General features: G+C 47.9%; 1 protein-coding gene across 1 annotated transcript in view; it reads right to left on the reverse strand.

The window, feature by feature from the left end:
• Positions 1-496: 496 nt before the first annotated feature.
• cir1 (corepressor interacting with RBPJ, CIR1) overlaps positions 497-27219 on the reverse strand; it is an 86918-nt gene continuing 60195 nt past the window's right edge. The window contains exons 9-10 of the mRNA XM_072476343.1: positions 15445-15530; positions 497-1425 (exon numbers count right to left, since the gene is read on the reverse strand). Of these exons, the coding sequence (XP_072332444.1) occupies positions 735-1425; positions 15445-15530 (777 nt within the window). The 3' untranslated portion in view covers positions 497-734. The remainder of the gene's footprint in view (positions 1426-15444; positions 15531-27219) is intronic.

Genomic DNA, 27219 nt, shown 5'->3' on the forward strand with positions numbered 1-27219 from the left:
TTGAGGTCAGAGAACAGGCAGTTTTGAATGTGTTAAAAATGTATGAAGGGATGGGATAGGATAGATAAGAACAGACTGTTTCCAAAGTTCCAGGGGTCGAAGTAAGATATAAAATTAGATATCAAATTTAGGGAAGAGAGGAAGATTTCAAAATAAATATAGATTGGGTTGTGCGGCTATGCAATGCACTAATTAAGGTAGGAATTAAACCATAGACTACGCTAACTTTAACAATGGGTCAGGTAGGTGGTTGCGGGAAAGGAAACAGATTGGCACATTGCTTTGGTTGAGCTAAATAGCATGTTTCATGTTGTAATCTCTAGGCATGTTGTGATTTCCTTGCTTTGGAAATTGTGGATTCTTAACAGGAAAAAATTGTAGGAGGCTTACAAACAAAATGTAGGGAAACATGATCAGCACAAGAGAACCCAATATAAGGAACCTGTTCATAAATTTGGAGAGGAGAAAATAAAGAAAGGTTTACTGTCACGGTCACTTGTCTTTTGTTATAGACTTTATTAATAAATCAGATAATACAGACGAATACACAAGTCTCAAAGTGTTATGGTGACTATGTGAAGTAAAGTTATAAAACAATCAGAAAATGTGTCATAAACCTGGCAAAAATCTTTGCATGGCTCAACTATTACCAGACAATAGAAAATACAAGTTCTTTAAAGTGAATAGAGAGAACAGCCAAAGACTTCAATTTGCTGTTCAATCTCTCAATCTACTCAATTTCTGGAAGCACATCCCTCCCTTTTATTCTTATCCTTGCTGTCTCTACTTCTTATACAATGTACATCCTTTCTATTGCTCTCCTTATGATGACTCTCCTGATTACCACTCTCTCTACTTTGCATCTGCTGGTGTACATTGATGGTTCTAACCTGGTGCTTGCTATCTGACCTGTTTATCCAGTCTCTCTTTGCACTCCAGCTTTTGTTCTCATGTCTCCCATCATTATACTTTTCTCTACTGTGACTTCTATTTTGCTTGTCCTTTATTTTTGTTCTTTCATGTGCATCTCTGCTACTGCTTCTGCTACGATCATTTCGCTCCCTGTCCCAGCTGGTGCTGTGGCTCCTGTCTCTTTTATTTCTGCTTCTACTACTCTTTCCGTTAACATCTTCAATCTTGTCTTCAGGCTTGAAATAACTGCTTGAATGTGTTTTGTTGAATTTTTGTTTGTAAGTCTCCATATGTTCTTTGGAACTGATTTTATTGTCCGGTGATGTGTCTCTCTTCCTCTTCAAAGATGTATTTTTGCTGTGCCGTTCTTTTTTCTTCTCAGTTTCAGAATCACTTCCACTAAAAGAGCTGGTGGGTGATCTGCTTTCTTTCTTATGTTTACCTTTATTTTTCTTCTTTTTTTGCTTTTTCTTTTTTTCTCGCTTTTTCTTTCTTTCAAGATGGTCAAGTTTCCTTTGGGGAAAAAAATAAATCTAGATTAGCACATATTTTTCATGAAAAATTTTAGTCTGTAGAATGTTTCCCCAATCACAGGTCTTTCCTCTCCGAGCCTATCAGCAGTAAATGTGGGAGAGAAACAGTTTCCCAATAGAGGTGCAGTGAACTGTGTGCTACATTCAGCCTGAGGCCTGAACACTGGCGGTGAGTTTCATGGCGAGTGGAGGGAAAGAGAGAATAGAGACCACACATCAACACATACTCAGTGTGTTAGGGTGAAGGTGAAAACCCTGAAACTGGGTGTAAACCGACACACACACACTGACTCACTCTTAACTGTTATTCTTATTAATTAATAATGTAAAAAATCAATTTGATATTGCTTTATTTTTGCTCAGCAAGTTACTTTCTTCATACCTCAACTTGTTTTGTAAATTCGTGTTTAATGATGTGTCAAACCTTTCCTCCATTTACCTTTCAGTTCTTTTCCTCACTCAAGGGGCAGATGAACAAATGTAAGGTGGCCCATCACGAGAAAGGGTTGGACACTGTTCTAAAATATATGGAAAGGAAAAGAGTATCTAAAGTGAGCTTTGATCCCTTAGCGGGGGAAATTTGGGAATTAATAATGGGAAATAGTGAAATGGTGGAAGCATTGAACAGGTATTTTGCATCAGTCTTCACTGTAGAAGACAAAAAGCATCCCAAGAATAGCTGAAAATCAAGAGGGAAAAGGGAGGAAGGAACTTCAAACAAGCGAGAGAAAAAAATACAAGGAAAACTCCTGGGATGAAAGGCAGACACGTCCCCTGGACCTAATGGCCTGCATCCTAGGTTTTAAAAGAAGTGCTGCAGAGGGAGTGGATTAATTAATTGTAATCTTCAAAAATTCCATGGATTCTGGAAAAGTCCCAGCAAATTGAAAAACCACAAGAAGGAGGGAGACAAAAAACAGGAAACTATAAGCCAGTTAGCCGAACATCTGTCATTGGAAAAATGCTAGAATTCATTAAGTAATAGTATGGCATTCAGAAAATCATAATAATATCAGGTAGAGTCAACGTGGTTTTGTGAAAAGGAAAAAATGTTTGACTAATTTATTAGAGTTCTTTGTGAAGTAACAAGGAAGGTGGATAATGGCAACCATCAGATGTTGCGTACATGAATTTCTAAAAGGCATTCAACAAGGTGTCACATAAAAGGTTACAAGACAGTAGAAGAGGTTATTGTGTGGGGGTAACATCATCATGGATAGATGATTGGTTAGCTATTAGGAAGCAGAAATCGGTCATTTTCAGGTTGGCAAACTGTAACTAGTGAAGTGCCACAGTAAACAGTGCTGGGGCCTCAGCTATTTACGATCTATGGGTGCGATACTCCGGCCTCGTTACGCTTGAGCGAGTGTGTAACGAGGCCGGTGAATAGCGGAAGAGGCCAAAAACGAGATCCGCGCCAGGCACCAAACAGTTTGCGATGCAACTGGCCTGCTCCCCTAGGCGAAATCGGGCCATAGCGTTGCGAGAGACCAATTATCACAACTTAAGCCCCATTTCCATACAATTAATGAGAGCGACCCCATATCCAACAGCCTCCAGTCATTCAGCGGCCTCCCCAGCAAGTGCTCACGCTGGCGCCGATTAGTACTCCTTTTGAAAAATGTGAACCTGGCGGAAGAGCTTCTGTGGGGAGCCGAGGAGGTGAGTAGCCATCTTTTCACACAGGCAAAGAGCCCGGGAGTGCTGAGCTTGCCACCCCAGTGCTCGGTGGGGGGTGGGGGAGGTCAGCAGAAGGAAGTGACATCATAATGGTTTTGCGATAAGTTCTGTTTAATGTGCTGTGCAAACCCCACTCTCTATGGTGCCGCTCCCCCCAACCCAACCCCAAACCGCTCCCCAAACCCAACCCCTGCCCCCCACAACCCCTCCCCCAGTGTCATCAATGGTCCTTGACATGCTTGGCCCTCCCTGCTCTACCACAATGTCTTGGTGTTTTCCCAGGATGCACATCAGAGGTGGAGGCAGCCAGCTGTTTACCTCGTCCCGTGGCCTTCGATGGCACTGGCAGGTGCCCTGTGGGAGCTCTGGGGCTGGAGGGCCCTGGCTCACTTTTTGGCAGCACATGCACAGCCGTGCCGCCCTGTCCCCTGTGCTGACTGCGAGACGTGACCTCATCAGAGGGGTGGAATGCAGGGGAATTGGTGCCCACTACTGCCACTCGATGGGACGGGTCTGACTTGGCACACGGCACCTCCTCCTCATGACTGGTTCCCTCAGGGCCCTGGGGACACCTTGGGACAGAGGAGCAGCTGGTTCGAGCCCCAGCCGCCCCTGCATAATTTGGCTCTGCCAGCCCTGGCGATTCCCCATGGCCTGCACCATCATGTCGACACCCTCGGCAATGCTTCTCAGTGGCTGAGACATGCTCTGCAGCCCACCTGAGAGCGTGACATGTCCCGCCGAACGCCATCAAGATCGGCCTGGTGTTGGGTGACATCCCACAGTGAGTCGGACATCCTGCCGAGACCCTCAGCCATGGCCGTCACCGACTGCTCGATGCTTTGGACACCTTCACTCATGGTGCTGATGTTGTGCACCAGGCTCTCCACTGCGGTCGCCAACCTAGCAGTGTTGGCCTCGCATTGCCAGTAACATCTCCTGCGCCCGTAGCCTCTGGGACTCCTGCAAGCGGCTCTAGATCTGCTAGAGTGACGCTGACATCTCCCTCGGAATGCCCAGGTTGGTCCCTATCGTCTCCACCAGCTCCGGGTAACTTTTTTAAAAAAAAGTAAACATTTTATTGAGGGATTTATGGGTTTACAACAACAAAATAAACAATGTGCATGAATTTATAAACATAGTGCAAAAGCAGTCTTCCTCCCTTACAGGTCCCACCTTTACTGAACCCCTACTCTAAACTAATCTAACCCCCAGCCGTACCCCCCCCGTTTGCTGACGGTTAATTTTCCGCAAAGAAGTCGACGAACGGCTGCCACCTCCGGGCGAACCCTAACATTGACTCTCTCAAGGCGAACTTGATTTTCTCCAGACAGAGAAAGCTAGCTATGTCAGTTAGCCAGGTCTCCGTCGTTGGGGGCTTTAGGTCCCTCCAAGCTAATAGAATCCGTCTCCGGGCAACCAGGGAAGCAAAGGCTAGAACGTCTGCCTTTTTCTGGATTCCTCCTGGATTCCCAGGTCTTCCAACACTCCGAAAATTGCCACCTCTGGACTCAGTGCCATCCCTGTTTTTAACACCTTGGACAAGACCCACGCAAACCCCGCCAGAATCCCCCAAGCTTCGGGCATGCCCAGAACATATGGAAGTGGTTCGCTGACCCTCCCGCACACCTTGCGCACCTATCTTCTACCCCAAAGAACCTGCTCATCCGGGCTACTGTCATGCGAGTCCGGTGAACGACCTTGAATTGCATCAGGCTGAGCCTGACACATGTTGTGGACGCGTTTACTCTACTCAACACGTCCGCCCAGAGATCATCCTCTATCTCTCCTCCTAACTACTCTTCCCACTTGCGTTTTAACTCCTCGGTCTGCGTCTCCTCTGACCCCATGAGTTCCTTGTCAATGTCAGAAACCCTCCCTTCTCCCACCACACTCTAGAAACTACCCGGTCCTGTATCCCCCTCGGCGGTAGGAGCGGGAAGGTTGAGACCTGCCTGCGTAGGAAGTCCCGCACCTGCAGGTACCTAAATTAATTTCCCCTCGCCTATCCAAATTTCTCCTCCAGCTCCCTCAGGCTAGAAAAGCTCCCCTCCATAAACATATCCCCCATCCTCTCAATCCCTGCTCTCTGCCATCTCCGAAACCCTTCATCCACCCTTCCCGGGGTGAACCGGTGATTATTAGATTGGAGACCAGGCCGATGCTCCCTCCGCCCCCACATGCATCCTCCATTGCCCCCAGACCCTCAGGGCCGCCACCACCATGGGGCTTGTGGAGTACCGTGCCGGTGGGAACAGCAGAGGCGCCGTTATCAATACCCCCAAACTGGTGCCCTTGCATGAAGCCGCTTCAACACCACGCCCCCCCCCCCCCCAACATCCTGATCATGGCTATATTCGCCACCCAGTAATAATTACTAAAGTTCGGCAGCGCCAGCCTGCCCTCCCCCACCCCGGCTCCGCTCAAGCATCCCCTTTTTTACTCGCGGGGTCTTACCCGCACATACAAAGCCAGTGATTACCTTATTGACCCGTTTAAAAGGAGCGTGGAATAAAGATGGGGAGACACTGAAACACAAACAGGAATCTCGGGAGGACTGTCATTTTCACCATCTGCACCCTCCCAGCTAGTGACAACGGGAACGCGTCCCACCTCCGAAAATCGTCCTTCATTTGGTCCACTAAATCAGGCCAAATTAACTTCTGTAGCCATTCCCATTTCACCTGGATGCCTAGGTACCAAAAGCTTTCCCCTACCACCCAAAACGGCAGTTCCCCCAATGACCTCTCCTGCCCCCTTGCCTGGACCGCAAACATCTCACTTTTCCCCAGATTTAGTTTATACCCTGAAAACCGGCCAAAACTCCCCAGAATCCTCATAATTTCTTCCATCCCCTCCACTGGGTCCAACACATACAGGAGCAGGTCGGCTGCGTAAAGCGAGACTCTGTGTTCCACTCCCCCTCGGATCAGCCCCTTGAGGCTCTCAGCGCGATTGCCAGCGGCTCTATGGCTAACGCGAACAACAGTGGGGAGAGGGGGCACCCCTGTCTCGTCCCCCGATGCAGCCTGAAATAGTCCGATGTTGTCCTATTCATCCATACGCTCGCGACTGGAGCCTGATACAACAACCTGACCCAGTCAATAAAGCCCCGCCCAAATCCAAACCGTCCCAGTGCTTCCCACAGATATTCACATTCTACCCGATCAAAAACCTTCTCTGCGTCCATTGTGACCACTACCTCCACATCCCTACCTTCTGGGGGCATCATGATCACATTTACCAACCGCCTACCCTTAACGAACCCCGTCTGGTCCTCCCCAATCACGTCCTTAACACAGTCCTCAATCCTAGAGGACAAGATTTTGGCCAGCAGTTTGGCGTCCACATTCAGTGGGGATATCGGCCTATAGAACCCACATAGCTCCGGGTCCTTGTCCTGCTTCAGGATCAATGAGATCGTGGCCTGTGACATCATCGGGGGGAAGCACCCCGTGCTCCCGTGCTTCATTGAATGTCCTCATCAACAGCGGCCCCAATATCCCAGAGAATCTTTTATAAAACTCCACTGGGTACCCGTCCGGCCCCGGGGTTTAACCCGACTGCATGGCCTTCAGACCCTCTGCTATCTCTTCTAACCAGATCGGGGCCCCCAGCCCTTCTACCAAACCCCCCCGCCTACCTTCGGGAAATTCAGCCCCCCCTAAAAAGTGCCTCATCCCAGCTGGGGGTTCCGACCCATACAGTCTACTGTAAAACTCCTTGAGCGCCTTATTCACCCCTGCTGAGTCTCCAACCAGGTTCCTGTCCCCGTCCTTCACTTTCACTGGCTGCCTCCCTCTTTCTAAGCTGCTGTGCAAGCATTCTGCTGGCCTTTTCCCCATGCTTATAGATCGCCCCCCTCGCCTTTCTCAGCTGCTCTACAGCCCTCCCTGTAGTTAACAAGCCAAACTCCGCCTGTAGCCTCCATCGTTCCCTTAAACACCCTGCCTCTGGGGTCTCCGCATACCTCCTGTCGACCTGCAATATCTCTTTTATCAGTCGGACCGTCTCTGCTCTGTCTGCCTTCTCCCTATGGGCCTGTATCGAGATCAGCTCCCCTCTAACCACCGCCTTCAATGCCTCCCAGACCTTCACCACGAAGTCCCACGTCCAGCCTCCATTGCTGGCTACTCTCCTTGCTAACCTGTAGGTCAACTCAGTGCGGGGCATGATCTGAGATTGTGATCGCCGAATACCCAGTGTCCACTACCCCCGTCAGTAGAGCCCTATTCAAAATTAAAAAAATCAATCCGGGAGTACACCCCCCCCACCCCCCCCATTTACTCCATAAACCCCTTTAGCTCCTTTGCCATTGCTGGCACTCTGCCTGTCCTTGAGCTCGACTGTTCTAACCCAGGGTCAATAACTGTGTTAAAGCCCCCTCCCATGACCAACTAATGCGAATCCAGGTCCGGGATCTTCCCCAGCATCCCCTTTATAAACACCACATCATCCCAATTTGGCTCGTACACATTTACTAGTACCACCTGCAACCCCTCCAGTTTCCCACTGACCATAATGTACCGGCCTCCCACATCCGCAACTATTCTTCCCGCCTCAAATACCACTCGCTTATTAATCAGGATCGCGACCCCACTAGTCTTCGAGTCCAGCCCCGAGTGAAACACCTGTCCGACCCATCCCTTCCTTAATCTGATCTGATCAGTTACTCGAAGGTGCGTCTCCTGTAGCATTACCACGTCTGCCTTCAGTCTTCTCAAATGCGCGAACACGCGTGCCCTCTTAACCGGCCCATTTAGCCCTCTCATATTCCATGTGATCAGCCGAGTTGGGGGCTGATAGAGCCCCCCCCACTTCGCCGATCTGCCATCACCTTTCTTGGGCCAGTCTCCAGCCCGCGCCCCACGCATCCGCCGGCCTGCCCCCAGGCAGCCTCCGCCCCCGACCTCCTTTCTGTCCCACAGCAAAAGTCCCTCCCCCGTCAGCAGAACATTTCCCCCCCCCCCCTACCCTCCTAGTAACAGCACTGTGTATACCGACCCCTTCGACAAGCATAACATCTGCTCACCCCCCACTGTGCTTCCGTGAGCTAGCCCGCCCAGCTAACTTGGTGACCCCCGCCCCTGGTGCCAGACATTCTCCCCCCCCGCTCGGACACACATATTGAAAAGAAAAGCAATCCCAACACAATTGCCCTAAAAAAAAGAAAACAAAACATGATAAACAAAGAAAAGATCAAACAGAAGATCCAACATCTAACAAACACACCTCCATCCCCTATCAGTGCAAATGTAAACTTTAACTTACTCAACCCTGCAACAGGCCCCAAATCAATACAGAAGGCATTCCAAATAACGACCCAAAAAAAGAAAAACAAGAAACGTTTTTAACGTGAGCGCTGCAGCAAAGTTCAAAGTCCTCAGTCCGCACCAATGCTTTTCTTCTAATGAAGTCCATCGCTTTCTCGGTCGACTCAAAATAAAAATGTTGCTCCTCTTACATGACCCAGAGACGGGCCAGACACAGCAGACCAAATTTCACCTTTTTCTTAAAAAGGGTCGACTTTATCTGATTGAACTCCGCTCTTCTCCTGGCCACCTCCGCACTCAGATCCGGATAGATCTGCAGGATACTGTTCTCCCATTTACAACTCCGTGTCTGCCTGGCCCACCGTAAAATACGCTCCTTGTCCAAGTACCTGTGGAATCTCACCACCATTGCCCTCGGGGGGTCCTCCACTCACTGCTTCCTCACGAGTGCTCTGTGAGCCTGGTCTACCTCCAAGGGTCGGTGAACGTCCCCTCCCCCAGTAACTTCTCGAACATGCCCGCTATGTATGCCCCAGCGTCCGCTCCTTCGGACCCCTCCGGGAGATCGACGATTCTCAAGTTCTGCCGGCGGGACCTATTCTCTAGATCCTCATCCTTCTCCAGGAGCCTTTTCTGCTGGTCTCTCGGCATCCCCACCTCCAACTCCACCGCAGTTTGATGTTCCTCCTGCTCAGCCAACGTTTTCTCTACTTTCTGGATCACCCGATCTTGGGCATCCAATCTAATTTCCAGCCGCCCAATCGATTCTTTAATCGGGTCCAAGGATTCCTGCTTCTGCTTGGCGAAGCCCTCCTGAATAAACTACATCAGCTGCTCCGTTGACCACTGGGTCGACAAGCCAGGACTCCGGTCCTCCGCCATGCTTTCTCCCATTGCAGCCTCAGCCCAAGACTTCTCTGTTCGTCTATTTCTTCCTTTGCGAGCACTTCTAGTCTGCCTCTCCATGCACTGATGTAGGAATCCACTCCACAATTGCCTCTAACATCAATTTACCAAATCAAGTCCGATAAAAAAAAATCGGGGGAAAAAGGTCCAAAGGTCCGACCCAAGCTGGAGCCACTAAACGTCCGACCTACTCCTTCATAGCCGCCACCGGAAGTCAGCTTCGGGTAACTCTGTTCAACAGACTCAGCACCTGGCTGGGACCCAGCTGGGTCATGGGATCCAGCAGACCTACGGCTGCCGTCTTGTCTGGGGGGGGTTCCTGCTTCCACCTGATGTGCATCATCAGTGGAGTGGTGCTCACCAGATTGTGCCCCCGAACGCTGTCCACTAACATGTCCAACCGAGGTGTGTACATCTGCGCTGGTGGGGAGGTCGGGATGACAGCTGTGCCGTTACCACAGATGCCACCTCGGACCTCTCCTTCGAGGTGGTCTCCTCGTAGTCAGAAGAGAGTGCTGGCCAGGATGGGCCGGCTCCGTCGGCTGGAGGACCTGCAGAAGAATGGTCATGTGGTCAGCGGGAGGGATGGGTCAGTCAGTCAGCGAGTAAGGCAAAACCTACTCGCATTTGACAGGTCCTCTGGGTGGAGCCCGGTGATTCTTCACCTCTGCGGCATCCGCCAGCCTCCGCACGGCTGACCAATCTGTCCTCAGCCACCTTGGTCACCTCCAGGGCCCGCTCCTCGAAGGAGGCGAGGATTCTTATGTCTGGCACCCCACTGCCAGTCTGGGCCCTCTCCCACCGATTGTGGGAGAGCTTTTCCTGAGGAAACACAGAGAAGGCATCGTTAGTCACACATGTGGTTCACAGTGGTGGGAGAGGGGGTGTGAAGGCAGGGTTGTGGGGTTGAGGGGGGAGGGAGGTCTGGGGGTAGTATGGGAGTTGGGGGGGGGGGGTGGGCACACCCATGGGGAGTTGGGAGGGGGGGCAGTTCTCGTGCTGCCCGGTGTAGGTCGTTGATCTCCTTCCTGCACTGGAGGCCAGTTCTTCTGGTTACACCCCCAAGCTGACAGCTGCCGCCACATCATCCCAGGCAGCACTGGCTGCCTTGTGGCTGACCCTCCGGGACCCTCGGGGAAACAGGACATCCCTTCTGGTTTCCCCCGCGTCTAGGAGCCTCCACAGGCCAGCGTCCCTGAATCTTGGGGCTGGTCTCCTCGGTGCCGTTGTTGCGTGCTGGCTGGGGTTAGCTGAGCAAGTGCAGCTTAAGTGCTGCTCGACCATATTAGCGGAGGGCTGGCTGGTGATGTGCTGGCGAATCAGCTGCCGAGCCTTCTATTCCGGAGAGAAACCCGTGAGGTCTTAGTAAGTGGACCAATTAACATTGAATTGCGTTGCCTGCCTCGCTGGCTGAGCCGGGAAGCTTGCGGCAATTCTCGCTCGCTACTATACTTAGAAATTTGCCTGGAGAATTGCGCCCTATGTCAATGATTTGGTTGAAGAGACCCAGTGTATGGTTATTAAATTTGGGAGGGAAGCAAGTTGGAAGACACAGAGTCTGCAAAGGGTATAGATAGGTTAGGTAAGCGGCAAACAATTGGCAGATGGAATATAATGTAAGTAAATGTTACGACACCCTGTGTTAGTGCCCGGTAAATTCCAGCCCCACTTGACCTGGAATCGCAACATGGTTGAAAGTAACTTTATTTTAAAATACCCGAGGTCTTTGGCTGCCCAATAACTACAGTCACCAGGTTTGTCAATTTAAACACAATTAAATTAAAAGTAACTAGAATTAAATAGGTAATAAATACAACTGGTTAACTACCACCTAATGATCGACTGACACACAAACTGACACACAGCAACCCCCCCCCCCCCCATAAGCTTACAGAACACAGAGAGAGAGCGTTGCTTCCACTTTGAGGGCCTAGTGGCTTCTTCTGGGTTCTCTCTGACAAACTCCACCCGACAGGAACCAATCGCTGTTGGTTGCCAGGCAGAATACTGTCCCTGGCCAATCAATTGGCCACCAGCCAGCCAATCGAAACAAACCCCTCAAATCTCTTGGGTGCCACAAAGTCTGGGTTCTTCTGCCCAAATACAAAACTTTATAACACAGTGTACTATTTTGACACTTCTGAGTTCCTTATTTTTTAATAATCTTTATTGTCACAAGGGGCAGCATGGTGGTGCAGTGGGTTAGCACTACGGCCTCACGGCACCGAGGTCTCAGGTTCGATCCCAGCTCTGGGTCACTGTCCGTGTAGAGTTTGCACTTTCTCCCAGTGTTTGCGTCGGTTTCGCCCCCACAACACAAAAATGTGCAAGCTAGGTGGATTGGCCACACTAAATTGCCCCTTAATTGGAAAAAATGAATTGGGTACTCTAAATTTAAAAAAAAAGAAAACAAAAAATCCTTATTGTCACAACTAGACTTACATTAACACTGCAATGAAGGTACTGTGAAAAGCCCCCAGTCGCCACATTCCGGTGCCTGTTAGGGTACAGAGAGGGAGAATTCAGAATGTCCAATTCACCTAACAGCACATCTTTCGGGACTTGTGGGAGGAAACCGGAGCACCCGGAGGAAACCCACAAAGACATGGGGAGAACGTGCAGACTCTGCACAGACAGTGACCCAAGCCAGGAATCGAACCTGGGACCCTGGCGCTGTGAAGCAGCAGTGCTTACCACTGTGCTACCGCGCCGCCCACATTTCTTCTGCTCGACTTAAATGTATGACTCCATTAACAATCCACGGACCAATAATGTAAAGACAAAATAAAAGAAATAGGAATTAAGGGAATCAACAGGTAGGGTTGTTACAATGTGAACTTGCCCACTTTGGCAGGAAGAATAGAAAAGGAGAATACTGTTGAACCCAGTGTCCTCACAAACATACATCCATTAATTGACAGTGCAGCTGAAAACATTATCTGGCTATTATCATATTGCAGTGTGGGGCCTTGCTGTGTGTAAATTGGTTGCAGCATTTTTAACTTTACAACAGTGACTAAACTTCAAAATTACTCCATTACAGTGGCTGTCAGACACTTTGAGACATCCAGAAGTCATGAAAGGCTCTGTACAAATGGAAGTATCTTCTTTGGAGTGGAGTGGGAGAGTGGACTCTTGACTTGTAATCACGTTGCTCATTTCAATAACCTGCCAAATCTGAGTTTGAGAATTTGTCGACTATAAATGAAAGGATTGTGCAACATAAATCATTTTAAAAGAGAACAAGTTTACATTAGGTAAAAGTAAATCTGGATTAATTTGTTAAAACAGGGTAGGAACAAAATGTATTGAAAATGCATTTGGATAAGATGGGAGCATTTTGGTGCTCCATTTTCCTTTTTAAAAAAATGTATTTCATTACAAACATGTATCAAAACAGGTTACAGCAAACAAACACCCCGGGAAACATGCTTCCCAACAATCAACTATATAGTCTGTACAGATTTTTTCCCCTTTTTCACCCCCCTCCCCCGTGACGAACAGCCCCTCAAACACGGTCACAAACATCCCCAACCTTTCCTCAAACCCCCCTGAAGAACCTCTTAATTCATACTTTATCTTCTCTAATCGCAGGAAGTAGTACAGGTCACCCAACCAAGCCGCTACCCCCGGTGGCGATGCCGACCGCCACTCCAGCAAAATTCGCCACTGTGCAATCAGAGAGGCGAAGGCCAAGGCATCGGCCTTCCTCCTCTCCATGAGCTCCGGCTTCTCTGAGACCCCAAATATCGCCACCAAAGGGTCCGGGTCCACCTCCTCCTCCACTATTCTGGCTAAGACTGCGAACAAGCCCGCCCAAAATCTTTCCAATTTTTTGCAACCCCAAAACATGTACGCATGATTCGCTGGTCCCCGCTCACACCTCTCACACTCATCTGCTACCCCCTGATAGAATGCACTCATTCTCGCCCGAGTCATATGCACCTTGTGCACCACCTTAAACTGTATCAGGCTCATCCTTGCACATGAGGAGGTCCCGTTTACCCTACGCGGTGCCTCACTCCATGTTCCCCAATTGATCTCCCCTCCCAACTCCGCTTCCCATTTCTCCTTGATCTTCACCACCCGCTCGCCTCCCTGCTCCCCCAGCCACTTGTATATATCCCCATTCTTCCCTTCCCTTCCACATCCGGGAGCAGCAGTCGCTCCAGCAGGGGGCATCCCGGCAACCTAGGGAACCCCCTCCAGGCCTTTCGTGCAAAGTCCCTAACCTCACTCCCCCTCGGCAGCTCTACCCTCAACCTTAGCTCCTCCAGACTGGTGAACCCTTCCTCCAAATACAGATCCCTCACCTTGACACCTTGGTGGGTCAGTAAATTTGCAGACGATAGGAAGATTGGTGGAGTTGTGGATAGTAAGGAGGGCTGTTGTCGGCTGCAAAGAGACATAGATAGGATGCAGAGCTGGGCTGAGAAGTGGCAGATGGAGTTTAACCCTGAAAAGTGTGAGGTTGTCCATTTTGGAAGGACAAATATGAATGCGGAATATAGGGTTAAAGGTAGAGTTCTTGGCAATGTGGAGGAGCAGAGAGATCTTGGGGTCTATGTTCATACATCTTTGAAAGTTGCCACTCAAGTGGATAGAGCTGTGAAGAAGGCCTATGGTGTGCTCGCGTTCATTAACAGAGGGATTGAATTTAAGAGCCGTGAGGTGATGATGCAGCTGTACAAAACTTTGGTAAGGCCACATTTGGAGTACTGTGTACAGTTCTGGTCGCCTCATTTTAGGAAGGATGTGGAAGCTCTGGAAAAGGTGCAAAGAAGATTTACCAGGATGTTGCCTGGAATGGAGAGTAGGTCTTACGAGGAAAGGTTGAGGGTGCTAGGCCTTTTCTCATTAGAGCGGAGAAGGATGAGGGGCGACTTGATAGAGGTTTATAAGATGATCAGGGGAATAGATAGAGTAGACAGTCAGAGACTTTTTCCCCGGGTGGAACACACCATTACAAGGGGACATAAATTTAAGGTGAAAGGAGGAAGATATAGGAGGGATATCAGAGGTAGGTTCTTTACCCAGAGAGTAGTGGGGGCATGGAATGCACTGCCTGTGGAAGTAGTTGAGTCGGAAACATTAGGGACCTTCAAGCAGCTATTGGATAGGTACATGGATGACGGTAAAATGATATAGTGTAGATTTATTTGTTCTTAAGGGCAGCACGGTAGCATTGTGGATAGCGCAATTGCTTCACAGCTCCATGGTCCCAGGTTCGATTCCGGCTTGGGTCATTGTCTGTGCGGAGTCTGCACGTCCTCCCCGTGTCTGCGTGGGTTTCCTCCGGGTGCTCCGGTTTCCTCCCACAGTCCAAAGATGTGCGGGTTAGGTGAATTGGCCAATGATAAATTGCCCTTAATGTCCAAATTGCCCTTGGTGTTGGGTGGAGGTGTTGAGTTTGGGTATGGTGCTCTTTCCAAGAGCCGGTGCAGACTCAAAGGGCCGAATGGCCTCCTTCTGCACTGTAAATTCAATGATAATCTATGATTAATCTAGGACAAAGGTTCGGCACAACATCGTGGGCCGAAGGGCCTGTTCTGTGCTGTATTTTCTATGTTCTATGTTCTATGTTTGACCAGCCCTACTTCCCCCCACCTCCTGTATACACTATCCATCCCCCCCGGCTCAAATTCATGATTCTCGCACAGCGGTGTTAGCACCGACATCCCTTCCACCCTAAAATGCCTCCTCAACTGATTCCATATCTTCACTGTGGACTGCGCCACCGGGCTCCGTGAATACCTACTTGAAGCCATTGGCAACGCTGCCGTCACCATAGCCCTCAAACTAGACCTCTTACAAGATTCCTCCTCCATCCTAACCCACTCTAACCCTTTGCATTTTCCAATCTTAAATTCAACCTACACATAAACAGCTAATACTTTATTTCACAAAGCTAATATGACAAACTATTGTGATTTTACTGATTTAAGCAATGGTAAACAAACATATTGATGAAAAAGATCAACCTAACCAGTTTCAGCAAACGTTTTGTTGGTTGCAACTAAACTGGCAAATACAAAATCGCTGAATTTTGTTTAGAATTTTGTGGCATTGGAAAGGGAAAGTTTCTAAAAGAAAAGATTTCACCATCAACAAAAGCACTAAAAACCTCATTCATAACATACCTCAAAAGCTTCTGTTTTTGTTTTGTAGAAAGAGACTTCAAAAACTCCACCTCCGGATCATCATCATCTTCACTTGCTACATATTCCTAAAAATCAAGAACAATACAAAATTGAAATGTACTTGGGGAAGATTAATCTAATTCAGCTAAAACCACATACTTAAGTGTAACTTTCATGTTTTTGTAACAATTTTCACAGAATGCAAAAGTTCACATAACAATAATTTTACAGATTAAATACACAGACAGTGGTAAATTTATAAATAAATCTTTAATATTAGCAGCAATGTTATCTCCAGGCAATGGGAAATATCTACAGGAATTTAATAAATAATATTACTAACAAGGATAAATTTCATTTTGACAAAGACTGGTGAAAATTGCAGAGGCAGGAATATGACAAGTACATTTAGAGTGGGATCTGCAAAACTCCATTGCATAAGACAATTATTGTACTCTGTCCATCTTTCAAAAACTGCAGTTTATCACAGGAGTACTCAGGACAAATATGTTGCACTGATAACTAGTCTCTATCTGCACTCCATTCAGCAGCTTACCAAAGGTTTGCTCAATAGTTCTTGAAAGATGGACCGAAAACAGCAAGTGCTTCATAGAACGGTGCATTACAGTTCTTACTGCAAATAAATGAGGGGATGTGGAAACCTTTGGTGGAAAGCTCAATCAACTTGTGCACACATAGTCCTAGCAGATCAACATGACCAGAGCACATGTCGCCCCTGAGGGGGTCTCCAAGTAAAACACAAATAACACAGGAAATCTAATAAAAAACAGATCAGCCAGTCCTTCTAAGGGTAGAAAAAATTTAATTTTTCAGGTCTATGACCTGATGGGTTACCAACAGGAATACATTTAATGCCCAACACTCCAATGCAGTTCTAAGTGAATGCTGCATTGTCAGAGGTGTCATCTTTAAGATGGAAACTTAAGCAGAAGCCACATCCACACTCTCAGGCAAGGTTTTTCAAAGTCAGGGTTGCGACCCCTGGTGGGTCGCGGGCGGAGCGATTGGTCACACCGTTCTCGCAGTGGTTCAGATCACGGAAGAAATGCCCAACAGCTGCTTCCGGCTTTTACATCGAGAATTGCGCCCCTGCCACCTTCTGAATGAAGAAACATGGTTAGGCTACGTGGAGTCTTCTGGCCAGAAGCAGCAGCAGAGAGGAGGTCATACACCCTGCATGTAGAATTAATGTGAAGTGCCGTCGAGGTACGTGCTTTTGGCGCCAAAACAGGGAGCAGAGTTGCTTCTATTTTACAGCTGCTGGCAAGTAAGACAAGTGAACTGTAGAGATCAGTGGTTTTCTTAAAAATAAGAGATGGCCAGAGACTCAAAAAGGCAGTTTACCAATTGGACAGGATCTCAAAACAGAATCTGTTGGCGAGTCCAAGGCAGGACAGAGCAGTGGTAGTGTTAGAGCTCCACGGACTCCGGTTAATTGGCCTGAAAAAAGAAATTTAGCTCGAAACAAAGAAGCATTAAGATGATATTTTGAGGTATGGTTTTGTCAATTGTGACAATGCAAATAAGGAGGCAAAGCCCATGTGTGTTATATGCAGGGAGGTACTGGCAAATGTGAGAAGTTTCGGATTTTGAATGAGAAGTGGTGTGAGAAAAATTCTTTTTCAGATTGAGACAGCAGAGTCAATTAACTTAAGAGCGGTCTCAAAATTAGAAGACCACGCTGCTACAGCTCACCTGTAATACCACAAATGCGTCAAAAGCCCTCGACGCTGTCAGCATTCTGGTGTGGCATCTCGCAGGAGTATCCAATGCTGAGTAAAACATGCATTTTGTTGCTATTGCACTTCACGATGACCTACATGAAGTTGGATTTTCCATTTATCATAGAATTTACAGTGCAGAAGGAGGCCATTCGGCCCATCAAGTCTGCACCGGCTCTTGGAAAGAGCACCCTACTTAAGCCCACAACTCCACCCTTTTTTATAAAAAATATTTTTATTAAGGTATTCGAAAATTTTTAGAAACACGGTATAATAAACATTACCACCCCAACCCAATCTTCACACACCCCAACCATAAAACAACAATCCGGCCCTCTCCCCTCCTCCACCCGAGAAAGTCGACGAACGGCTGCCACCTCCGGGTGAACCCAACCCTCTTAAGGCAAATTTTATTTTCTCAAGACTGAGAAACCCAGCCATGTCACTAACCCAGTTCTCTACACCCGGGGCTTCGAGTCCCTCCACATTAGCAAGATCCGTCTCCGGGCTACCAGGGAGGCAAAGGCCAAGACGTCAGCCTCTTTCGCCCCCTGAACTCCCGGCTCTTGCGACACTCCAAAGATCGCTACCTCAGGACTCGGCACCACCCGTGTTTTTAGTACCGTGGACATTGCCTTAGCAAAACCTGCCAAAACCCTCCAAGCTTCGGGCATGCCCAAAACATGTGGACATGATTTGCTGGGCTTCCCGTGCACATCTATCCTCTTCCCTGAAAAACTTGCTCATCCTAGCCACTGTCATGTGTGCCCGGTGGACTACCTTAAATTGTATCAGGCTAAGCCTGGCACATGATGAGGTATTAACCCTGCTCAGGGCGTCCGCCCATAGACCCGCCTCTATCTCTCCTCCTAGCTCGTCCTCCCACTTACCCTTAAGCGCCTCCAACGGAGTTTCGTCTGGCTCCGAATGCTCTTGGTAAATATCTGAAACCTTCCCCTCTCCCACCCAGGTACTGGAGACTACTCTATCCTGTATCCCCCGTGGCGGCAGCTGCGGAAAGGCCGGAACCTGCTTTCCCAGGAAGTCTCGTACCTGCAAATACCTAAACCCGTTCCCTGCTGGCAATTCAAGTTTATCCTCCAAGGCTTTCAAGCTGGGAAAGCTCCCATCTATAAATAGATCCCCTATCCTTCTAATTCCTGCCCTTTGCCAACTCCGGAACCCGCCATCTAGCCTACCCGGTACAAACCGATGATTATTATAAATTGGGGTCCAAACCGATGCTCCCTCCACTCTCTTATATCTCCTCCATTGCCCCCAGATTCTCAGAGCCGCCACCACCACTGAACTTGTGGAGTAAAGGGGCGGTGAGAACGGAAGAGGTGCCGTTATCAGTGCTCCCAAACTAGTGTCTTTGCATGACGCTGCCTCCATCCGCTCCCACACCGACTCCTCTCCCGCCACCCACTTCCTGATCATGGCTATATTAGCCGCCCAGTAGTAATTGCAGAAGTTCAGCAGCGCCAACCCACCCTCCCCCCGACTGCGCTCCAGCAACACTTTCCTCACTCGCGGGGTTTTACTCGCCCACACAAAGACAAAAATAACCTTATTCACCCGCTTGAAAAAGACCTTTGGGTTGAAGATGGGGAGGCACTGAAAGACAAACAGAAATCTGGGGATTTTTCATTTTCACGGTCTGTACCCTCCCCGCCAGTGATAGCGGGAGCACGTCCCATCTCTTAAAGTCCCCTTCCATTTGCTCTACCAGCTGAATAGGTTTAACTTGTGCAGTGTCTCCCATTCCCGGGCCACCTGGATTCCCAGATACCGATAGCTCTTTCCTACCATTCTAAGCGCTGGCTCTCCCAGTCTCTTCTCCTGTCCTCTTGCCTGGATCGTGAACATCTCGCTTTTCCCCATGTTCAACTTATACCCCGAAAAATTGCCAAATTCCCCCAGGATTCATAGATTATCATAGAATTTACAGTGCAGGAGGAGGCCATTCGGCCCATCGAGTCTGCACCGGCTCTTGGAAAGAGCACCGTACCCAAGGTCAACACCTCCGCCCTATCCCCATAACCCAGTAACCATCCCAACACTAAGGGCAATTTTGGACACTAAGTGCAATTTATCATGGCCAATCCACCTAACCCGCACATCTTTGGACTGTGGGAGGAAACTGGAGCACCCGGAGGAAACCCACGCACACACGGGGTGGATGTGCAGACTCCGCACAGACAGTGACCCAAGCCGGAATCGAACCTGGGACCCTGGAGCTGTGAAGCAATTGTGCTATCCACAAGGCTACTGTGCTGCCCACGTGTTACTTCCCCCAACCCCTCCAACGGGTCTGAAATTTACAAGAGCAGGTCACCTGCATAAAGCGAGACCCAGTGGTCCACACCCCTCTGAACCAGCTCTTTCCAGTTCCTAGAGGCTCTTTACGCCGTGGCCAATGGCTCTATGGCCAGAGCAAACAGTAACGGGGAGAGGGGGTACCCTTGCCTCGTCCCTCGGTGTAGTTTAAAATACGCCGACCTCAGCCGATTCGTACGTACACTCGCTATTGGCGCCTGATAGAGCAACCGCACCCAGTCAATAAAGCCCTCACCAAACCCAAACCTTCCCAACGCCTCCCACAGGTAATTCCACTCCACCCAATCAAAAGCCTTCTCCGCATCCATCGCTACCACCACCTCCACCTCCTCTCCTTCTGAGGGCATCATAATAACAATTAGAAGCCTTCGAACTTTGGCCTTAAGTTGCCTGCCCTTTACAAATCCCGTCTGGTCTTCCCCTATCACCCCCGGGACACAGTCCTTTATCCTTGTGGCCAGTATTTTAGCCAGCAGTTTGGCATCCACATTCAGTGGCAAAATTGGCCTGTATGACCCGCATTGCTCTGGAACCTTCTCCCGTTTCAGGATCAATGAAATAGAGGCCTGCAACATTGTTGGGGGGAGGACTCCCTTCTCTCTTGCTTCATTAAATGTCCTCACCAGCAGTGGGCTCAATATCTCTGAAACCTTATAGAATTCCACCGGATAGCAGTCAGGCCCTGGGACCTTGCCCGACTGCAATGCCCTCCAGCCCCTCGATTATTTCCTCAATCTCAATTGGGATCCCAGCCCTTCCACCAGATCCTCATCTACTCTCGGAAACCTCAACTGATCCAAAAACTGCCTCATCGTCTCCATCCCAGCTGGGGGTTCCGACTCATATAGTTTACCATAAAAGTTCTTAAACACCTCATTCACTGGGTCCAGGACAGTATTCCCGCCTCTACTCTTTACTTTACCTATCTCCCTGGCCGCCTCCCTTTTACTGAGCTGGTGCGCTAACATTTTGCTTGCCTTTTCTCAGTACTCCTAAATCGCCCCCCTTGCCTTCCTCAACTGTTCCACCGCTTTCCCGGTGGTCAACAGCCCAAACTCCACCTGTAACCTCCGCCGCTCCCTCAGTAGCCCCGCCCACAGCTCCACCCTATCCCATAAAGATGAAGACGGTACAAAGGAACAGCTGCAGTCTACACCTGATATGCGCATTACCCTCTGCTCCTTTGAACCAGATTCAAATGAGATCAGGAGGACAAAGCAGGCTCCTCTTTCACGTTAAAAGGGAAGCAAACATGGTGTGTGTCGCGAAGGTCAGCCAGCGTGGGTCTCGAAGGTCGGCCGGTTGCCAAAAGCGGGCCCCGGGAAAAGAAGTTTGAAATATTACTGCTCTCAGGCATACATTAACGATACCATGGAACGAATTTGAAGAGAAGCAGAAGAGACACCCTTGATGTCTAGGCCAATATTTATCCCTCAATTAACATTACAAAAGCACATTAGCTGAACGTGTTGTATAAATGCATGTTTTTAAAAAATTGATTGTAAGTTTGTTGTAGCAAGTACAAGGAGTAGCTGAAGGATGGGATTTTTGTTCCGCTGCTTTGTGGGACTCTTTGATGTTTCCTTTCACAGCAGGGTTCCTCTGTGAGGACCGAACCAAAACTACATCAAAGAGGCTCTACATTTTTCACCAATGCATCCACACATAATGAATGCAGACAAGATCCAACTGAAACTCCTATTCTTAAAGGCAGCTGATCTTTCATCTCCGTTGGAAATTTGATAGACATGCCAGGCCAGAATGTCACAACAGCACAGAATGAGTTCATTTAGCTAATCAAGTCCATGCCAGCTCTTTGTAGAGTAATCCTGACAGTCCCTTACACCTTCTCTATTCCTGTAGGCCTGCAAGTTTATTTCCCTCAAGCTCAGCCGTTAGAAATTCCTTTAGAAATCATTGATCATCTCTGCTTCCACCACCCGGGTAGGTAGGTTGTTCTAGGTCATTACCATGAATGGCATAATATAAGTTCTTCCTCACATCTTTCAGTATCTCTTGTCCAAAATCTTACTTGTCCCTTAGTCCTTCTTCCATCATCTAATGGGAACAGTTTATCTTTAATTACCGTAACTAAACCGGTCACAATCTTCACACCTCTATCATTTGAAGCTCTTGCGGCACAGTGGTGGTGTCCATGCCCCTGGGTCAGCAGCTCCGCTATCAAGACCTACTTCAGGACTTGTTGGCCAAGGAAGGAGTGTTCATGATGCGGTTTAACAGGTTAATTATGAGCCAAGGAATCCTGTCACCACCTCCTCACTGTTCCTCAAAGAGAAAAAAGTGTGCATGAAGAAGTGCTAAAAAAAAAGCTCCACCTCAATCAAATCCCCTCATAGATTTTCCATTTATCATCATAGAATTTACAGTGCAGAAGGAGGCCATTCGGCCCATCAAGTCTGCACCGGCTCTTGGAAAGAGCACCCTACCTTAAGCCCACAACTCCACCCTTTTTTATAAAATATATTTTTATTAAGGTACTTGAAAATTTTTAGAAACAGGGTATAATAAACATTACCACCCCAACCCAATTTTCACACACCCCAACCATAAAACAACAATCCGGCCCTCTTTCCCCCCCCCCCCCCCCCCCGAGAAAGTTGACGAACAGTTGCCACCTCCGGGTGAACCCAACCCTCTTAAGGCAAATTTTATTTTCTCAAGACTGAGAAACCCAGCCGTGTCACTAACCCAGGTCTCTACACTCGGGGCTTCGAGTCCCTCCACATTAGCAAGTTCCGTCTTCGGGCTATCAGGGAGGCAAAGGCCAAGACGTCAGCCTCTTTCGCCCCCTCTTGCGACACTCCCGGGTCTTGCGACACTCCAAAGATCGCTACCTCCGGACTCGGCACCACCCGTGTTTTTAGTACCGTGGACATTGCCTTAGCAAAACCTGCCAAAACCCTCCAAGCTTCGGGCATGCCCAAAACATGTGGACATGATTTGCTGGGCTTCCCGTGCACATCTATCCTCTTCCCCGAAAAACTTGCAATCTCCTTTGTTCCAAGGAGAACAATCGCAGCTTCTCCAACCTAAACTTGTAGCTAAATTCTCTCATCCCTGGGACAATTCTGTTAAATCTCCTATGTACTTTTGCAAGGGCACCCTCAAATCCTGCCTAAAGTGTGATATCCAGAATTGGAGACAAATGAGCTGGTTGTAGCCTAATCAGAGCGTTCTAAAAGGTTCAACATAACTTGCCTATTTCTGTATTCAATAACTCTATTTATGGAGCTCAAGATTCCATGTTTTGCTACCCATTCGCACAATACATCCTGTCACTTTCAGAGATTTATGATCATGACTATAGCGAGTTCGAGCGGCGAGTGGGTTTGTAAGAGGAGCTTAAAGCAACATGGCTCGAACAAAACAGACAGCCCGTAAGTCTACAGGGGGTAAAGCACCCAGGAAACAGCTGGCAACCAAAGCAGCACGAAAGAGCGCCCCATCTACTGGTGGAGTGAAGAAGCCTCATCGTTACAGGCCTGGCACTGTTGACAGAAATCTTTGGATCCTTTGACAGAAATCTTTGGATCCTCGCTGTCTTCAGGGGATGTCCCGGAGGACTGGAGAATAGCCAATGTTGTTCCTCTGTTTAAGAAGGGTGGCAGGGATAATCCCGGGAACTACAGGCCGGTGAGCCTTACTTCAGTGGTAGGGAAATTACTGGAGAGAATTCTTCGAGACAGGATCTACTCCCATTTGGAAGCAAATGGACGTATTAGTGAGAGGCAGCACGGTTTTGTGAAGGGGAGGTCGTGTCTCACTAACTTGATAGAGTTTTTCGAGGAGGTCACTAAGATGATTGATGCAGGTAGGGCAGTAGATGTTGTCTATATGGACTTCAGTAAGGCCTTTGACAAGGTCCCTCATGGTAGACTAGTACAAAAGGTGAAGTCACACGGGATCAGGGGTGAACTGGCAAGGTTGATACAGAACTGGCTAGGCCATAGAAGGCAGAGGGTAGCAATGGAGGGATGCTTTTCTAATTGGAGGGCTGTGACCAGTGGTGTTCCACAGGGATCAGTGCTGGGACCTTTGCTCTTTGTAGTATATATAAATGATTTGGAGGAAAATGTAACTGGTCTGATTAGTAAGTTTGCAGACGACACAAAGGTTGGTGGAATTGCGGATAGCGATGAGGACTGTCTGAGGATACAGCAGGATTTAGATTGTCTGGAGACTTGGGCGGAGAGATGGCAGATGGAGTTTAACCTGGACAAATGTGAGGTAATGCATTTTGGAAGGGCTAATGCAGGTAGGGAATATACAGTGAATGGTAGAACCCTCAAGAGTATTGAAAGTCAAAGAGATCTAGGAGTACAGGTCCACAGATCACTGAAAGGGGCTACACAGGTGGAGAAGGTAGTCAAGAAGGCATACGGCATGCTTGCCTTCATTGGCCGGGGCATTGAGTATAAGAATTGGCAAGTCATGTTGCAGCTGTATAGAACCTTAGTTAGGCCACACTTGGAGTATAGTGTTCAATTCTGGTCGCCACACTACCAGAAGGATGTGGAGGCTTTAGAGAGGGTGCAGAAGAGATTTACCAGAATGTTGCCTGGTATGGAGGGCATAAGCTATGAGGAGCGATTGAATAAACTCGGTTTGTTCTCACTGGAACGAAGGAGGTTGAGGGGCGACCTGATAGAGGTATACAAAATTATGAGGGGCATAGACAGAGTGGATAGTCAGAGGCTTTTCCCCAGGGTAGAGGGGTCAATTACTAGGGGGCATAGGTTTAAGGTGAGAGGGGCAAAGTTTAGAGTAGATGTACGAGGCAAGTTTTTTACACAGAGGGTAGTGGGTGCCTGGAACTCACTACCGGAGGTGGTAGTGGAGGCAGGGACGATAGGGACATTTAAGGGGCATCTTGACAAATATATGAATAGGATGGGAATAGAAGGATACGGACCCAGGAAGTGTAGAAGATTGTAGTTTAGTCGGGCAGTATGGTCGGCACGGGCTTGGAGGGCCGAAGGGCCTGTTCCTGTGCTGTACATTTCTTTGTTCTTTGTTCTTTGTTTGTTGCTCTGAGAGAAATTAGACGATATCAGAAATCCACAGAGTTGCTGATTCGCAAACTGCCCTTCCAGCATCTGGTGCGTGAGAGTGCACAGGATTTCAAAACTGATCTGAGATTCCAGAGTGCTGCGATTGGTGCACTACAGGAAGCAAGTGAGGCGTACCTGGTCGGTCTCTTTGAAGATACAAACTTGTGCGCCATCCATGCCAAGCGAGTAACCATCATGCCAAAGGATATTCAGCTAGCTCGCAGGACACATGGCGAAAGAGCCTAATTGGAGAATGCTCGTTCCATCAGCAATGGAAAGCGGGACCTTTTTTAATATAACAGATTTTACAGATATTTTCAGGGTATGGACTTTTAAGGAGTGAAAATGTGCAAATGGAATATGTGGTATTCACTGTTTTTATTAAATTTTCTAAAGTTTAATAGGGTGGGTGGTTAAACTGGGAGGGGAGCCCTTACTGTAATCTTCAAAATAAATTAAACCGTGGCTAAATTGGAACAGATCTGTTTCCACTTGTCATTCGCATGAGGTGCCAGTGGAAAATCCCCATTGCTCCTCAAGCACTTGAGTTATGTTTTTTGTTTTGTATTATGCTTGAGTTTTCTATCAGACTATTTCCGAGAGCATTTTGTACTAGTCAACTGAAAGGAATGCACTGGGAAAAATGCTTCCTAAATATTGTGTCATTCCGTTGGTAACTCAGGAGGAATTGATGCAGTCTTACACCAAGTAAATTGCATTGATCTTTTGTACATCAAGCTGGAGTGTACAGCTTGGCAGCTACTACCTATTTATGCATTGTTTTTCACGTTATCAATCTGTTTGTTTTTTGGGGGGGGGGGGGAAGTTGTTAATTCGTCTCATTAACTTGTTTATGGACTCGTTGCTTTTTGTTCTCATGCAAACAAGTGGTTTTACATTGGGATAATGCAGATAGGGGCTAGTTTGAATTTTGGAATGAATAGGTAGTCTGTGCAGTTCTCATAACTGAATGTTTAGCTGTTAGTTTGCTGAATGGCATTCGTTGTTGGAGATGGTAAAATGCTGCTCCCTTGTGATGTGTTCCTGCGTATACTGGGGGCTGATTGTACACCTGGGAATTATATTGCATTAGTTTTTGGTGATATCCCATAGGCTGTGATTGCAACAATGCAGTTGTCTGTCTTATCCTGTCACAATAACTTACAGGTAGATTGTGGTAGTATTGTTTTGGTGTACAAAGGTATATTTAACTGTACTTGGTATTGCTGACAATACTGTTTGATGGGAGGGATCTTGGCACTTTGCCAATAGATGAGTTTTTTCCCAGAATACTTCCAAAGGATTAAGCTCAGCATTGCAAGGTTCATGTTCAGCCCTTCTGACACTGCAGCAGTGATGCTGTTTATCAATATAAGGGGGCTTTTTCACCTCAGTGGTGTCAAGGAGTCTGTGCAGCTAGTATTGGGGTTTTCACTTGGTTGATGGTTGAAGATTGGGCCCCAGTGTAGACCTCTGAGAAACATCGGTACGAGGGCAATTTGCTAGGGAGCGACAACGATGTGCTCCCATGCCACATGATTTCCCCCCCCCCCTGAATGGTCACATCCAAGGAAGGGTAAAGGTGCTACATTAATTCCTGTTGAACCATTACTTGGGACCACTTTGCCATCTAAAGTAACCTTGTCCTCAAACGTGGCCTGGAGAATATTTGTAGTCTGCTTCATGTATTGCCCTGGCCTGAACAAATGGATGTTGACTGCCATGCATTCACTGCTCTTAGCCTCTTGTTCAGCATAAAAGAGGGATGTTAACGCAGTTATCAGTCTCCACAAAGAAAATAATATTCCAGTTACTTTCATTGGGCGACTGCAGTTGCTTGATAGGAACCTAGCTTCATTTTGTTGCAGCATTTGTGATGGCCCTCAGAATGGGGAACCATTGTTTTTTGATGATGTCTCCTTGCATGGCTTTGGGTGTCTTGTAAATGACATTGGGAAGCCAGGAAGGGGCACGCTCTGGTGAAATGATTACATACTGTTCTACACTCATTTCAGGATCTAGTGTAAAATTGTAAAAAAAACATTACATTAAAGTACATGAAAACCACAAAAAAAAGAGATCTATGATCATGAACCCCCAAGTCGCTGTGCGTGGCTGATCCAAATTTCATGGACCTGCCTTTGCCCTATCAACCTTAATAAGTTTGATCTCAGTTTAAAATTAACAATTTATCTAGCATAAGCTGCGATTTTGCAGAAGAGTTCCAAACTTCTACCATCATTTAAATGAAGAAGTATTTTCCAATTTCACTCCTGAAAGGTTCGGCTCTAATTTGTTAACTAATCACTTTCACTGTCCATGAGTAACTGGAATAAATGTATGCACCACTCAGAGATCAAGGAAATTAGTTGGAAATCATCACAAAAATATTTGCTACCAAACAAAGCCAGCTAAAGCTCCACGTGCCCATTTTAACAATGAACAAGAAAAGATATGGGGCGAAATTCTCCGTTATCGGCGCAAAGTCCGCCGATCGGCGCAAAAAACGGCGCAAATCTGACTTGCGTCACGTCGGAAAAATGGTCCAAAAGTCTCCGGCCCGAAATGGTCTAGCAGCGACGTGACGGGATCCGCGCTTGCGCAGTGGTTGACGCCGTGCA

The sequence above is a fragment of the Scyliorhinus torazame genome, chromosome 2, assembly GCF_047496885.1.
Source record: "Scyliorhinus torazame isolate Kashiwa2021f chromosome 2, sScyTor2.1, whole genome shotgun sequence".
In the NCBI taxonomy this organism is placed as follows: Eukaryota; Metazoa; Chordata; class Chondrichthyes; order Carcharhiniformes; family Scyliorhinidae; genus Scyliorhinus; species Scyliorhinus torazame.